Consider the following 15,203-nt stretch of genomic DNA (forward strand, 5'->3'; position numbering starts at 1 on the left):
CCTTTAATCCCAGTACTTGGGAAGCAGAGGCAGGCAGATCTCTGTGAGTTTGAGGCCAGCCTGGTCTACAGAGCAAGTTCCAGGACAGGCTCCAAAGTTACAGAGAAACCCTGTCTTGAAATAAATAAATAAACCAAGCGTACCACACAAAGTTGTCGCCATACAAAAGTCCAGTTTCTCAGAGCATCCAAGAAGCTAAGTTTGAGAAAGCCTGGTTTAGTGGGAAAGATGATGTATAATTTTTGCCCACTAATAACACTACTGGTCAAAACGAATGCTACAGGCCTCCAGCCAATACAGGGAGCGGCTGTGCTCTGCTCTAAGGAAACCAACAGCCTCACCTCCACCGTCCCAGTGAGGCCAGTTGGGAAGACACCGGGAAGAGCGGGAGGCTTTAATCCAGGGACAACTTAGGCTCCTAACCCTAAGGAAGGATGAGGAAGGGGATGGGTGCTTATTCCCTACCCTCCCTAGTCCAAGACTCGCCTTTCTCTCTTCGGCATGAACTTATTCAGAATTTCCTCTGGCCTCCCAGAAGAATGGAGTTTTGGAAGTCTAAGGAAGATGGACCTGCAGACCCACCCCCGGCATAAAGACTGTTGGGATTAGGGTTCTCTGGACAAGCTACTGACAGAAAAGCAAACTTTGCTTCAGAAAGGCCATTGTGTGTGGAATCCAATTCTTGATTCTTGCAAAGCAGGCGCCTGGCAGTTTGATTTCTCTTTTGTTGTCTTCAGTGCCTGTTTCATTTTGGAGAAGGTGGACTAGGGCAGTTGAATCCCAGATCTGCCCTAGGGGAACAAGCTAGCAGGGCAGGAGCAAGTGCTGGCCCTGGTTGGTCAGCTGGGCTCTTTGAGAACCTATGTCTAAAAGGACAAGGTCTCCAGACCAGAGTTAGGGGTGAGGCTGGTCAACATCGATCATTATTCATTTCTGTGCTGATTTAATCAATCCACCGCTAGAATTAATGGAGGGGACCTGGGAAGATGGGTGCAGCAGGGCTCTGGACCACTGGACACCACCTTCCCGCTCTCTACCCGTAGTGGTCGAGGCGGATTCCCAAAGACACAGAGATGATGCCCGGCGATGTGGCGATGCGTGGTAGGTGGAAAGGAGGCTTTTCTTTGCGCCTATCGGGAACCAGAGAGGGGGAGGGGTGGCACTAGGGACAGGCGCTGAGACCGTCGCCTGTAGAGGGCGCCCGCTTCCCACGAAGTTCGGCCTGGGATTTTGAATGTTGGTGGGGAGGAGGGAAAATGTGCCCGCTGTCCTAGACTGTCCCAAACTCAGTTGAACGCTCTACAGTTCTGCTGCTCCGAGCAGCCCCCAGTCGACTCAGTCTCTGGCCGCGGAATGAAAGCCCAGGCTTTAGCCTATGGCTTCTCACTACTGTCAGCCAAATTTCCATCTTTGATGGCACCCAGACCCTTAGGGCTCCCACTCCCACCCTGGGCTCCCCTGTATCCGAGCCACCACCTCTGACCTGGAAGACTTTTTGGTGAAACGAAGAAAGCCGTGGATTCACCCGCAGAGAGCTGGGGCAGGCTTGTAAACCATGGGCGTCCAGGGCACCGCACCAGGCCTCCATCAGAGCTGCGCACTATGAGCATCAAAAAGTCCGAATAAAAACGGCTCTTTGCAGAGCCATAAGTATTCCATTCAACCAGTGTTTGTGTTGGGCCAGGCTCAGCTCCTGCAGCGGCTCGAGCAGGTCCTGCCAATGAGGACATAGGGAAATCCGCCTGAGCAAAGGCGGTCGGGGGCCAGGGGTCCCCATACCCGGTCTTTGTTCTGCGGGAGAATCTGCCCAGAAAATTCGCTAAGGAAGCTCTTGGGTCCAAGTTAAGGTTGGCGGTGACCAAAGAAGGGCGAAATCGCGCAGGGTCAGTGCGGGTCTCATCCCTATATTCAGGTGATAACAGTGGTGGCCCCGACTGTAGGGCTGACTGCTGAAGTCACTAGACCCAGACCCAGCCACCCCACTGCTTTCTTGACTCCCTTATAGCCGTCGCCCTCCGGTGGGCCCAGAGCGCCTTGAGGTGGCCTAAGAAATAGACCTTGGACCTTTTGGCGTCTGAGACCCTGCTCGACAAGCTGACCACTCAGAGTCCGAAGGGCTCGATGCTCAGTGACCCCGCTGAGGCAAATTCAGACCTCAGGCGTCGACCCAGGGCCTTCCAAGCAGGCCACTTGAGAAGGGAGCCGACAGGACTCTGCCAAAGGCCTGGCCACTGCTTACTGGGCCAAGGGCAAAAGATGCCCAAGGGCCTCCCCTTGGGCTCTGAGGGTTCTGACGGATTGCGATGGCTTCTTCGCAATGGAGCGACGTCTGCCCGGGAATATAAAGGTAGAACCAGGTTCACTGTAAGGTCCTCTTCGGGAATCCGGAGTCGTGTGTGCAGCCACCTTGCCCACCCCGCCCCCCCCCTCAAGAAATCTGCAGCCTGGAGGATCGAGAACACCCACCACGAGCATCCCACTCTGTGTGCCCCCTCGACAGACCCTCATCCAACCTTGGGGTGTTTTCTGGAAAGAACACCAGGGTCTAAGAAGCCTTAGGGACTGGGGGTGGGAGCGCAGCGCGGGACTGAGGATGGCGGGCGGCTCTGGGTTCACTAATCACATCAGCGCGCTCTGCGCCGGCTCCAAGCAGGCAGTTGCCTAGCAATACCCGCGAATTCAATTCCTCAATCAATAGACGGAGGTTCTGCATTTCGGGGACCTCTGGCGAGGCTGTGGAGGTCTGGAGCACAAGTCCTATGACAGCATTGGGGAGCAACGCTTAGATTGCCGACGGTGAGTCTGCAAGGCTCTTGGGTGTCAAGAGCTATGGACCGCTGACATAGAAGTGGGTGTGGTGTTGGGGAGCAATCCTCCGTCAGGCGGAGTAAAGGAGCCCAGAGGTAGAGCATATCATCTCAGGGATCCCCGAATTCTGAATTCTGTCTGGGTCCCAAAGAAGTACAGCCAGTAGTGAAGATAGCCTCCCAAGAGAGCTGAGAACAGTCATGACTCCTTTCCCTCTGCAACCTCCCCTCACACTCCCACGGAGTTCCCTAATTGGGAAAGGGCCTTTTGGGGGAATCCAACCCTACTTTAGAGTATGGGGGGGGGGTAGGGGCACCAAGTGGGTAGTGAGAGAGGAGGCAAATGTCATTCCTTTCCAGGAACTCTACACTGTTTGGGGAGGAATAAATAAGATAGATAGATAGATAGATAGATAGATAGATAGATAGATAGATAGATAGATAGATAGATAAAATAATGAAAACCAAGACCCATGTTTATTTACAAAGTATATATTTAAACACGTAAAAAGTGATACTGGATACAGACACATTCACAACCCAAGAAGAAGATAGGTACGGAAGTTTCACTCTTGAGCTGAGTCGCGATCAATTCGAGATTTGTATATATCTGAAAATTCAAAAACCCAACACGTGCTCTTTGCAGACTCGGAGCCATGTGGCCCCAGACCCCTGTCCACCCCCCACCCCCAGGTCAGCCTCTCAAGAGCGAGCTAAGGAGACACACAACGGCCATGAACAGATGGCAGGACGAACCAGGAATGCTGAAGGGAAGGAAGGTGCCAGCGTGAGGAAGGAGGAGAGAGAGGAAGTCGTCGGCAGTCAGGTAAGGGACTCCTGTCCCACAGTTACGGTCCACGCGGTCACAGATGTGCCCTCCAAAAGCAGCTCTACCTGAAAAGAGGGTCCACATCTAGACAGACACACGATCAACGGCGCTTCTTTATACAAAGTCGAAAATACCAGTTTTACAAATATGAGCAGATAAAAATCCCCATTCCAGGGGCTTCTCTTTAGGCGCAGTTTGATTTTCAAAAACAAATAAAAACACATAGAATACACCGTTTTTTCTTTTTGTTCCTCCCTCTATTTAAAGGCAAAGAAAGTCTGGCGGGAGGAGAGACTGACACGCTGAAGATGCAGAGCCAGGAGGATGAAGGACAAGGCTGGGGTCTCTCTCAGTTCCTCCCCATTACCAAGTTCCTCTAACCCAGCCCAAAGGGCCCCCCCCCCAAGTCTGTGCTTTGTCCTACAAGCAGAGCCTCGTGCCCCTCCCTCCAAAAACCCTAGAAGTTAGATCGCCTGCTGGCCCTTTAAGGGCGGGGAGGGCGGAGAGGCCGCAAGATCCCTGCTGAAAGGGGCAACAGTAGGCTGGGGGACGGATTTGTGCTTTTGAGTCCGAGCTGCTGCGCGTGGCGCCATCCGGAGTGGGCCGAGACCAGGGTCGCAGGGAGTGGAGGGGCGCCTCGTCCCCAGCCGCGCCCGCTCCACCTCGCGCTCCCCCGCCCTCTTCGGCGGAGTCTGAACGTCGAGTTCACGTAGCGAGCACTCCGAGAATCGAAAGGGACTATAAATTACAGCTTTTGCTTTTAAGAAAGAGGAAAGAGGGGGGAAAAAACTAAACTTCTAATGCACATTCTTGGATGAGATCCCTTCCACCCAGAGCCCCACCTGACCAAGTTCCACTTAGGCTGCCACCCGGGCGCTCAGCTCGACTGGCCTGGTGCGCAGCCCGCTGCCAGCCCCGCGGGGTGGCCTGGCGGCCGTTCGTCCTTCGGAGAGCAGGGCCCACCCTCACCCGATGAACCAGGCTTGTCCAAGTCTTCCTGGGAGGTGGGGCCGCCCTGTCTTCTGGCAAAGATAGAGGACGCGCAAAGGAAAAGTCCACCCCAACATTTTTCTTGTAAAACAACTGTCTGGTGCTCTGGGCACTGACACGCAATCCTCCCAATTTATCCTGGCATTTCGGGAATGTAAACAAATTCGCTGGATTTCTTTTTCTCTCCGGAAAGTAAGGGAAGGAATCGAGGGAACGGGGAGATTTTTGTCCACATGACACACATACAATCCTCGTGTGCGGCACTCACGCCTCCCATAAAGTGCATATCCTTGTGTGGTTATGGGAGAGCTGCGCCCCACCCGCTCCTGACTTTTTCTACCTTCAACGATACGCGCGAAAAAGTTATTTAAGTTAATACTTTCCCTCTAATTGACCACTGAATCTTGAGAGAGAGAGAGAGAGAGAGAGAGAGAGAGAGAGAGAGAGAGAAATAGAAAAAGAAAACTGGGCTGACCCCACCCCCCTTTTTCTGATTGGGAAGCCAACCTTTTGTTGGCCTAGCTGACCAATGGGAAGGAGAGCAAAAATCCAGCCTGGGTGCTAGGAGCCTGGCACTGGGAATTGGCGGTGGGCCGGCTGAGCCCCAACACATACCCTCCAGAATCCCAGCACCCAGGCCCCCAACTTTCCTAGTGTCCTGTACCAGCTCAGTCTGTCTGCCCCTACCAAACCACAATCTCTCTCTCTTTCCTTGTTTAAATAAAAGAACTTCAAGAGTTGAAATATATATATTTAGATATTTTTCTTAAATAACATATTTACATCTAATAGAAAATAGAACTCTAGATAATTTTCCAACCAGAACTGAGGACGGAGGAATGAAAGGGATTCCAGGGGGACGGTGTGAAGTTAAGGACAGGACCAACCAGAAGGCCACAGCCACTCAGAAATAAAAAAAGCACTAAGCCACATTGGAGCTCACTCTCCCCTGCTCTGGTCCTGGGCTCCCCGTTCCCAGCAATTCATCTTTTTTCCTTAAAGAAACCTTGGTCCGTGTTACTCTCCTTTATGGTGACGGTCAAAAAGTTTGAGGTCACATCTGTGACAACCACCTTCTCCAGGTTAGTCAGGGAGGGGCTCCAGGACTCTTCTTCTGGGTCCCCCAAGATTCTGGCCACTGGGATCCTGGCGATGAGGGAGGGCCTTCCCCCTTGAGCCCCCATGTCCCGATACAGGCTCCCCACTGAGCCTGGGGTACCTGAACTATGTCGGACCCTGGGGCCAACAGGATCCAGGGCACCTTGGCCTTTGGCCTCCAGGAAAGCAGCCCTGTGTTTTATCACCCTGGCTGGAAAGGTGTCCACAGCCAATTTGCCCGAAGCCTCTGCCGAGCTAGGACTGGTCACACCATATTGTACCAGGTCTGAGTCCTGCCTTCGAGCAAGCTGGATCACGCTGTGGCCGGCTGGGAACTTTCCTGTGGCAGAAGAGGTGTCATCCAGCTTCCGGCCTTTGAGGTATTCTCCAAGGCCATCACTGGGCTCTCCCAATGGCCTCTGGGAAGGGTCTAGGAGCTCCTTCCGGGGCTTGGGTCCTCGCTTCTTGGAGCTGTCCCCTGGAGAGTTGGGCTTGTCGTCTACACGGCTGGCACCTCTTTCTCGATCCCTGTCCCGGTCCCGAGGTGGATCTGGCCTGCAGGCACTGGTGCTGCTCCCTGGTGGGGATAGACCTGTGTTCCGAAGGCCCTCTCGGGCCCTGGATGTAGATGCCAAGTCCTGGGGTGATCGGCCTGGGTATGGGATCCGGATGCCTCTGGCGGAATCACTTCTGAATTCATAGGTTTTGGCTTTTGCCTTGGCCTGGGCCTGCAAAGAGAAGCCAGTGAGAAGAAGGAAGCAGAGCCCCGCCCCCCAGCCCTCCAGTCTCTACCGCCCAACTTCCCCCAGATGCCTGGGAAATTCTAATTGGGGTGGGGAGGTGGGCTTAATGGTTGTAGTCTGGGGGAGGGGAAAGGGGGTTTGTCTGGAAGCAGCCATTTGCAACCAACTTGTAGTTCATTATAGGTCTACTTGGGATGGTTAGAGGGAGAAATAAAGGTCTTCTGGTGCAGCTAAGTCCCACCTCCTTGATGCTGCCACTGACTTGATCAGAAGACTCCCAGGTCACAGACAAGCATAGGGTATGGACACCCACTGATCGGTTCACAAGCCCTCCAGGTCCCCCTTTGAATGTCACACTCCACCGCTGGAGACTGCCACATACCTTGAGAAGAAAGGTTTTAGGCTTGGGTCCTCGCTTTTTGGGGCCATAGAGCTCCATCTCCCGTTCCCTAAATAAAGATAAGGAAAAAAAGGGGGTGTGTCCTGGCGGCACTGAAGTCAGCCTTTATGGGTTCCAGGGAGTAGCTGGGCTAAGGGTCTGTACCTTTCTTCAAAGGCTGCAAGCAGGCGAGCATCCAGGATATTTTCTTCGGGCTCCCACGTGCTGTACCTATAGGAAACCAGAAAGAATCTGGCATCAGTCCCTGAAGCAAGGAGAGAGAGAGGAGGGAGCAGAGGGCGTGTATGTGTGTGTAACTTTTCCGGCTGCCTTGTGTTGTATTCCAGTGTAAAGGGGAAAAGAGGAAGAAAAGAACCCTCCTCAATATCAGTGTAGGGTTGCGATTGCATATAACCTACTTACTTCTGCGACCAGCCCTTCCATTTCACGAGGTATTCCATGCGTCCCTGTGGATGCAAAAAGGAAAATGTGTGTGTGTGTATGTGCATGGAGAAGGAATGCAAGACGAGGACACAAGAAATACACGCGAAAATGCATGCACCAAATGAATGCTTCGAACACTACCGCCAAAGGCACCAGCCCGCTGCAGCACCCCTGCAGAAACGTTGCACAAAGTGCATGCACCGGCATTCATTCCCCCACCCCGCCCCCCATCCATGCAATCTGTGCACCGCTGCAAGTCTAAGAAGAGCGCAGGGGCTGAGCCGCCGCCGCCGCCACGGCCGCGGCCACTGCTGGGACCTGGGGGAAGGGAGGCTGGGCTGCAGCAGGGGGAGGGAGCCTGGGCCCTGGTAAGGGAGGGCCCGCCGCGCGGCCGCCCGCTGTCCCCGTCACCTACTTTGCGAATACGCCGCTTCAGGAGGGCTTCGGCCGCGAACACCCGCTCCCCCACCGCCGAGAGCTCCATGTTGACTCGCCGCTTCCCCCCTCGGCCGCTTCCAGGAGCAGAAAAGCAGCAGCCAGCGCTCGACAGCCCATAATACTCTCCCGCTGACGTCAGTTCTCCTCCCTCCCTGCTCGCCCTCCCTCCCTCCGCCCCCGCCCGGCGCTTCCTCCCGCCCCACGTGTTGCTAACGACGTTGCTAAAGCCGAGCGGCCTAGGCCGGTTCTGCAAGCGCTGATTGGACCAGCGCCCGGCCACGCCCCTCTCCCCGTCTCCCCCGCGTTGCTACGTGACCCGAGTTTCAATCACCAAGGGGCGGAGTCTCCGGCCACTCCAGAGACCAGAGGGAGGTGGGGGGGGGGTTGCCGTCAGCGGAAGTGACGCGAGGCAGGGCGGGCTGGGCCGCTGTCAGTCTGCACTGCTAGCCAGGGGGGCCGCTGCCCTAGGCTCCGGCCCCCGCCCCCCCCCGCCCTGCCGCCCAGCGGTTCCCCGGGTGCGTGGCGTGTCCCCGCCGAGCTCTCTGGGCTCCACGCTTAGGTCCCAACCAGGCGCCGCCCTTCTGCAGACCCAGACCCTCCCCACCGGCCTCTGCCCTGGCCGGCGCCATCCCCCCCACATCCCCCGCCGCTAGTACAGCACAATGCACAGGTACAGAGGCGCAAAGGGCCGCGCCCGAATCCCCGGACCTACTGCGCGCTCGCGCCGAACCCACTGGTTCCCTGACCCCTCCCTTGCGGCCGCGCACCCTCGGTCTCCATGGCAACGCCCCCTCCCTCCATCGCCAGCCCCATCCCGCTAACAAATCAATGTACCGGCTCCGGGTCTCCAGTCGCACAGCGTTGCCCGCGCCCACCCTCCGGGCCCTGCGAGCCAAGCCGGCGTGGGCACTTCTCCGGGCTCAGACACCCAAAGCAGACTAGTGCCGACTAGTGCATTACCACCTGAGCCCACCCTGGGCTGAGACCCTGCAGTAGGGGTCGCGTGCCTCCTCTTCCCACCCCCATTGTCCCAGTGTCGCAGCCACCTGCCCCTGCCCCAGCCTTCTCCCGCCCACTCCACTCCTCGGTTGTGGGAGAAGCCAATCCTGAGCACGCCTGTCCCGGCTTGGGTGGATTTAGTGCACGGATGACCACCGAGGCAGAGAGTAGAGGTTGACTAGTTCGGTGGGGACGAGCTGCTGGGGGCGCGGAGGGCCTGGGTGCATAGCTAGAGCACTTCCTGTCTCTGGTTCTTCTCGACGACCTGCGCGGAGGACACCCGACAAGAAACATCGACGTCGAAGTTGAGGAGAGTAGTGGTATCTACTGCGGCCTTGAAGAGAGGGTCCCCCACGCGAAGATGAGGAGTCCCTGGAAGGAGGCGAGGGTCGCGCAGAAGTGCCTAGTTCCCTCCCGCACGTGCATGCACTTGCTGACCCCTCATCCTAAGCTCTCCTTCCTCCGCGCTTGGTAACCCCTGTTGAAGCCTGGAGGTTCAGCAGCAGCTACCCCCACACTTCACTTTAACCACCCAAGCTCCGGATCACAGAGCCCAACTCCTTGGAACACACAATTTAGTTAAATCGCGATTATCAACTTAACAGCAAGCAGTTTTTCCCAGGCCAGGGAGGAGATAGAAGAAAAGGAGAGAGAAAGAAGAACGATGAAGACGGTAAACCAACGAGCCAAGAAGTCTGGTTCGAAGGGCAAGAAGCCCAGAGTGCAAAGTTATCCTCAGGTTCAAGGCGCTGCGCACCTCACGCGCGAGGGTGCTGGCCTTGGGGCACGCGCGGAGCTGGGCTCGCTGCACGGCTCCTAACCAGGGCTCCTCTTGCCTCAGCGTCTGGCCTCCAGTTTTTGGCCTCGCTCCCTGACAGCATAAGGTGTGCTCAGGTGAGGAGTCCCATCTCTCTGGTTCTTAACGAACAGCTCATCCACGAAGCCCAGATCGCCCCGGTGACCCACTCCCGCCGCCTTCAAGAGGCCGCCGACGGCCGCGTCCTTAATCATAAAAAGTCATTCCCGGTAACAAATAGTTTCGTCGGCCGGTGCCAGCGATACAGCTGTTTCTGTTTAAGCTTAAATACTTTCCAACAGTTTGGGCAGTAAAAATAAAGTCGGCCTCAGCCGCCTATAAGTGTCTGGTTTCCCCGCCCAGAGAAAGCCCACCCTAGCCCTCGGCCCGGGTCGTTCTAGTCGCTCCGCCTGCCCGCGCCTGGAATCAGCTGCCCGCCACGGGCGTTAGCTGTCGGGCCACCCTAACCTTGAGCTTAGCGGGGGCCGCGGCTCTGCAAGTCTGCTTCGGGGCCACCTTGAAGCGGGAAGCAGGGAACTGCGTGGAGGGTTGAGGGGGGACGGAGGTCGGGGGCGGGAGGGGATCAGCTCGCCTCATCGCCTTTTCCCACTCCTGGGAAGTTTGCCCGACAAGAGGAAAGTAGTGGTTTCCCTTCAGCTTGGGTTTCAAGGAGAACGCTGTCCCCAGGTTGTGCGTGCCCTCCAGTGCCTTCCCGGACCCAGGGTTTTCAGGAGGCTCATCGGTTGCTGGTTTCAGTTTCACCGAACAATCTCCAGCTCTCTTTCACTCCTGTTGTTTTCCCCCTCCCTCCTTTCTCTCCTCCCTCCTCCTCCTCTCATTCCCTAAACTGTACTTCTTTACTTAATTAACCTGAGAAGTTGACGTGAAGGAAGAAAGTCCCTGGCTTTTGCTTCCCCTGATGGAATAGTTAGTGATTGCTTTCCTAGCTCCATTTTCCCCTAGTCTTTATGCTTGATGGTAATTCTTGCCCAACAGCTTGCTCAGTACAAAATTAGTGCTTGGAAGTTGTCTGGGTTGAAAGCCTGGGGGTTCCCGCAGAGCCCATTGCAAAGTTGGAGCTGGATTCAAGAGCAAAGGAAAGGCACAGAATAATTAGAGGTCGGAGGAAACTTGGTTCCTGTCTGTAGCAGAAGAGTATGGTCCTTCAGCGGATCTTCTCGGAGAAGGGGAGAAGGTGGGATGTTACTTTTGCACGGATGCAACCGTGCTTCCAACTGCAGGAGATGGAACAGGGTTGCAGAAGAGTCAAGTCAGGTCTCAGGGTGGCCTCACCCCTGGACAGTTTAGAACAAAGGGAGAAGTGGATATCTGGGAGATGGGGTCCGGTTAGGTAATAATGGGAAGATGCCTGTGTGTGCCAGGAGGGGGCACTAGTATATGCCCTCATTCCAACCAAGTCTGGACGGATTTGAACAGCTCAGCTGTTAGCGCCATCCTTGGAGCCAATGCAAGAAGGCTTGCCCACAGCCCACCTTTTTCTTTTTTTTTTTTTAATTGAAACCTCCCCCGCCCACCGGCTCAATTCTCCACACCTCCTCTCTCCTCCACACAAGGCCTTTTCTCTTTCAAGTTAGAAAATCGCTGTTCCCTTGTGCACCTCCCAAAACTAAACAAAAATTTCCAAGAACAAGAACCCGCTGCTGTTAATCCCACTTCTAGGCAGTTGCTGCTGCCAGGTTTGCGTGCGCCGCCTCTGCAGTAAATAAGGTAACTGCTTCCTATTACTTTAGCCCATATGGCTGCAATTTGAGTGTCTTTGGAGACAGTGAGTGTGTAGGGGCGGGGAGGGGGGAAACACGAGGGGGGAGTGAAAGTGGAAATCGAATGCTCTTAGATCGCATTTTTATGAAGGAGATTGTCTGCGAGTCTCTTAACAGCCCCTGGCTCCCAAGATGAACTGCCATGGGTTTTTTTTTTGTTTGTTTGTTTACGGAATTGCAGGCACCCGCTTGCCTTGGGGACACCTGCTACGGCAACATACACCACACCCACACCGCCCCGAGCCTATTCCTCACGGGTTTAGGTGGCTGAGTTTGCCACTGCTCTTCTCTTCCACCGAGAGCTCTTAGTAGGGGCAGGGCGCCCGCCCTTCCATCCTCTCCCTCCCAGCCCACCGAAGTTGCCTAGACTCCCCTAGAGTCCAACTTGCACTGCAGGCCTGCGTCTGGGGCCACTTAAGCCTGGATGTGTTCGCTGTCCAGCGACACAGCCTCCCGGGAGGAAAGCCCGAGGTTGGTGCGGTCCAAGGGAAGATGGGCGCGCCGGGTTGGGCGCTCGGATTCTGGGTCCCCGGCCAGACCAGCAAGCCCCAGCGCGTCCTGCAGCTTGAGGCTGAGGCCAGGCCTCGGCTAGTTCTTTGGGTACGTTTCAACTACGCGGCTTGGCGGGCGTCGGACCTGCTCAGTCTTGGCCACGCGCGCACTCGGGCGGATTTGGAACTGTGAAGTGAGCAAGAGCGGTTCCGAGGCGTGGCCATGTGGATCACGACCTCTGCAGGGCCCATGGCCCGTGGCTGACCTCCTGCCGACCTGGAGCTTGATCTGCCCGCAGCGTCCACTCCTGCCTTGCCATCCCACAGCCAGGGCTGTGTGCCTGCTGAGTGGATTGCCGCCTGCCGCCTGAAAGTGGTAGCGACTACCCGATGCTCTAGACAGAGGCACAGAGGCCCAAAGGCCTAGCCTGTGCAGGCTGACTGGGATTTCTGGGGGAAGCTCGTTTTTAGTTACCAGAGCAAATCTGGCCTTTTTTTGTTTTTTTGTTTTGTTTTGTTTTGTTTCTGTTCTACAATCTCTCTTCACTCCTAGGGACGAAGAATGGGCAGTGCTGAACAAGAAGGGTTGACCACCGATAGATGAGGCCTCCACACACAACCTTTCACAGACCCCCCCCCCCACACACACACGTACATGGGCACTCGAACATAGAGACATCCAGACACACACATACCCTTTCCATGGGAGAAAGCACAGCAAATTAAGCCCATCTATTGAACAGTTGCTATGGCCCTAGCCCTTGCCCCAGCCACTCAGGGAATCCAGGGAACTCAACTCTCCAGTCCCTACCTATAGGTAATACTGAGGCATGCTCAGGACAAGACACATGGCACAAAGGTGCTGCTTGGGGACTCCTAAGATGGGTAGCTCGCACCCCCTGCACAGCAGGGTCTTGGAACTCTTGGGACATTGTAACTCCCCCTAAGGAAAGAATTGGAGATAAGAAAGGGCTTGAGGTCAGGTCCTGGCTTGGTTGCACAAACCCCTTAGCAGAGCCCTCAGCCATAAGGTGAGAGGTTCTAGAAGCCAGCCCATCGAGCTGGAGGCTGTATGCGACAGGAAATCTTCAGAGCTGCAAGTACTGTGGGCTCTGAGACCAGTCTACTCTGCTAGCTGGATGCCTGTGTAGGCAAGTTATTTGATCTGCTTGGCTTCTAATAGTTATTTCTGGAGACAGAGCTCTGCTGTGTTGCAGTCTGTAATCAAACTTGTATTGTATTGTAATCAATCAGCCTCCCAAATACAGAGATCACAGGTGTGTACCACTATATAAGGCTCTCACTAAGGTTTTTTTGTTTGTTTGGTTGGTTTTCAGTTTTTTTGAGACGAGGAGGGGGTCTCCCTAGCTGTTCTGGAACTCGCTGAGTAGGCTGTCTTTGAACTCACCAAGGTCTGCCTGCTTCTGTCTCCGAAGTGCTGAAATTAAAGACATGCCACATCAGCATGCCCTGGCCCTCACCAAGGTTTTAAAAAGCGATGTTAGCATGCTTGCCCAACAGGGTGCACAGGATGGTTGGTTACATGGGATGCAAAGGAAGGATCACACTGTCGGACGCAGGGAAACACACCGAGACATGTTTATCTGTGTGCCGACTGCAGCTGTTACTGCTGTTCTAAAGGCAGGTGGTAGCTAGTTGCCAATGAGGGTCACCCAACCTCCTTGGAATCTGTCTACGCACCTCTTGGACACAGTTTAGATTCGCCCGGGGAAGGTGGCTAGCCAGAATAAAAACTGGCGCTTCTCCTTCGAGTGCCTGACCAGCGCGCGCCCAGGATTGGCGGCGAGAGCACGCGCACAGCGGCTAACCCAACACGCATGCGCGACGTGGGGCGGACCCTCTCCCCACTCCCCAGTCTTTTCCCGGGAAAGCAGCGTAGCTGGCGCTGGTTGTGAAAGCCGTCCCTTGAAAGTTGGAGGCTCCCTAGGCGTTCTAGAAGAGGCGGCTCAGCGGCGGGCCGGAGAAGGAGTGGCCGCACACCACCCACGTGCTAGGAAGGGCGCCTGTGCTTGAGTCTGGGCCCTCTGTTCCCACCGCCTAGGCACAGGGGTTTAGGCGTGACGCTGTAGAGCCAAGTCCAAGGCCAGACCGTGAGGCGAGGAGGGGGTAAGGCGGTGAAGTGAGACGACAAAACAATTTGTGGCAAATGGTTTGGATATAGTGCTTCGGAGTCCCGTCTAAGATCAGAAATGTATCCGAAGCCATTTTCCCCACCTGTGATATGACTCTTATGCTGTCCCCGACCACCTAACCCTTTGACAGCAAGCAGCCTGTGACTCAAGGAGCCCCAACTGTAGGGTGACCTCGATTCTGTTTGCAGAGTCAGCCTTCACCCTGGTATGCGTCATGACCGGTGCCCATTAGGAAGATAGGTAACTCCCACCATCCCATGGGAAAACAGAGTTGGAAACCTGGCCAGGGATGCTGGCACCAGAACTTGAGCGCAGTCAAGACGTCTGGCCCTCTGTGCCTCCTCAAGCCGTAGTTTGGTCACAGTGACACTTCAGCAGCCAACTACGCTGGACGGTGCAGTCCAAATACCACCTCCACCCACACACCACCAACTCCCAGTTGCCACACAGGCTTTGTGTAGTCCCAAAAGAGCTCCAGAGACTGGTGAGGCGGTCTGCTGCGTCAGATTTTTCTCTCTTCCTATCCCGCCCCCAAGCGGAAGGAATTGAAGTGACTTTTTCCAGAGACGTCGGAGACCTGTTCCTGCCAAGTGCCACTGCCTTGGTGGTTTGCATAGAGAGCCGACGTCCAGTGTCCTGTTTTAGATGTCAGAAAAATCGAGGTGCTGGAACTGCCATTCGGAGAAGCACAAGTAGTCGGTACGAGGCTGAGCTTTCTCAAGGTCACGCCGAGCAGCTGGACCCGGTGGCTTCCAGCCAGCGGCGACGTAGGCAAAGCTACTTGAGTCCACGGAGAAAATGCAATGCTTTCCTAGAGGGCTTCGCAAAACCTCAGCATCCCACACTCTTCTGCATCATTCTCTGCGCCCATGAACAGGGTTTCGGTAGAACTGCCGCACACGTTGTCCTAGAAGGAGGAAACACTTGGCGGGCGTCGAGGCCAGCGCTCCACTTCCCCGAGCAACCTAGATAGTTCCAGAGTTGCCAGAACTCATTGGGCCAGCGGTGGCTTCGTCTTCACCTTCCCCGACCGCTTCGGGTGACTCGGTCCTCCGAGAAAGACCTAGAAAACCCCTCGGGCCAAGAAGCGCTGAATCGAGCCGCCCATCGCCTCGCTTCTTCTCTGAGCAAAGGAAGCCTGCGCCCGCCCCATGCGAATACGCGCGCGCGCGCACACACACACACACACACACACACACACACACACGCACACGCACACGCACATACACACCCTCCCTACTCTAGTAAATCAGAT

At 55.5% G+C, this 15,203-nt stretch overlaps 1 protein-coding gene across 1 annotated transcript; it reads right to left on the minus strand.

Moving 5' to 3' along the window:
- Nucleotides 1–3,500: 3,500 nt before the first annotated feature.
- On the minus strand, nt 3,501–7,839 carry LOC101995351 (chromobox protein homolog 8). The gene is made up of 5 exons (XM_005350825.2): nt 7,706–7,839; nt 7,270–7,313; nt 7,012–7,077; nt 6,850–6,916; nt 3,501–6,452 (listed from the first exon to the last, which is right to left on the minus strand). The coding sequence occupies exons 1-5, from the start codon at nt 7,772–7,774 to the stop codon at nt 5,610–5,612; spliced, it is 1,089 nt and encodes a 362-aa protein (XP_005350882.1). The 5' UTR covers nt 7,775–7,839; the 3' UTR covers nt 3,501–5,609.
- Between the last annotated feature and the right edge of the window lie 7,364 nt (nt 7,840–15,203).

The sequence above is a fragment of the Microtus ochrogaster genome, chromosome 7, assembly GCF_000317375.1.
Source record: "Microtus ochrogaster isolate Prairie Vole_2 chromosome 7, MicOch1.0, whole genome shotgun sequence".
Lineage (NCBI taxonomy): Eukaryota > Metazoa > Chordata > Mammalia > Rodentia > Cricetidae > Microtus > Microtus ochrogaster.

Bases quoted from the DNA above. Each gene is read 5' to 3' on its own strand.
- LOC101995351 (XM_005350825.2), bottom strand. From the start codon at position 7,774: ATGGAGCTCTCGGCGGTGGGGGAGCGGGTGTTCGCGGCCGAAGCCCTC. The intron at 6,917-7,011 runs GTACAGACCCTT...ATCTTTATTTAG, and splicing joins CTTGCAGCCTTTGAAGAAAG to GGAACGGGAGATGGAGCTCT. The intron at 6,453-6,849 runs GTATGTGGCAGT...TTCTCTTTGCAG, and splicing joins CTAAAACCTTTCTTCTCAAG to GCCCAGGCCAAGGCAAAAGC.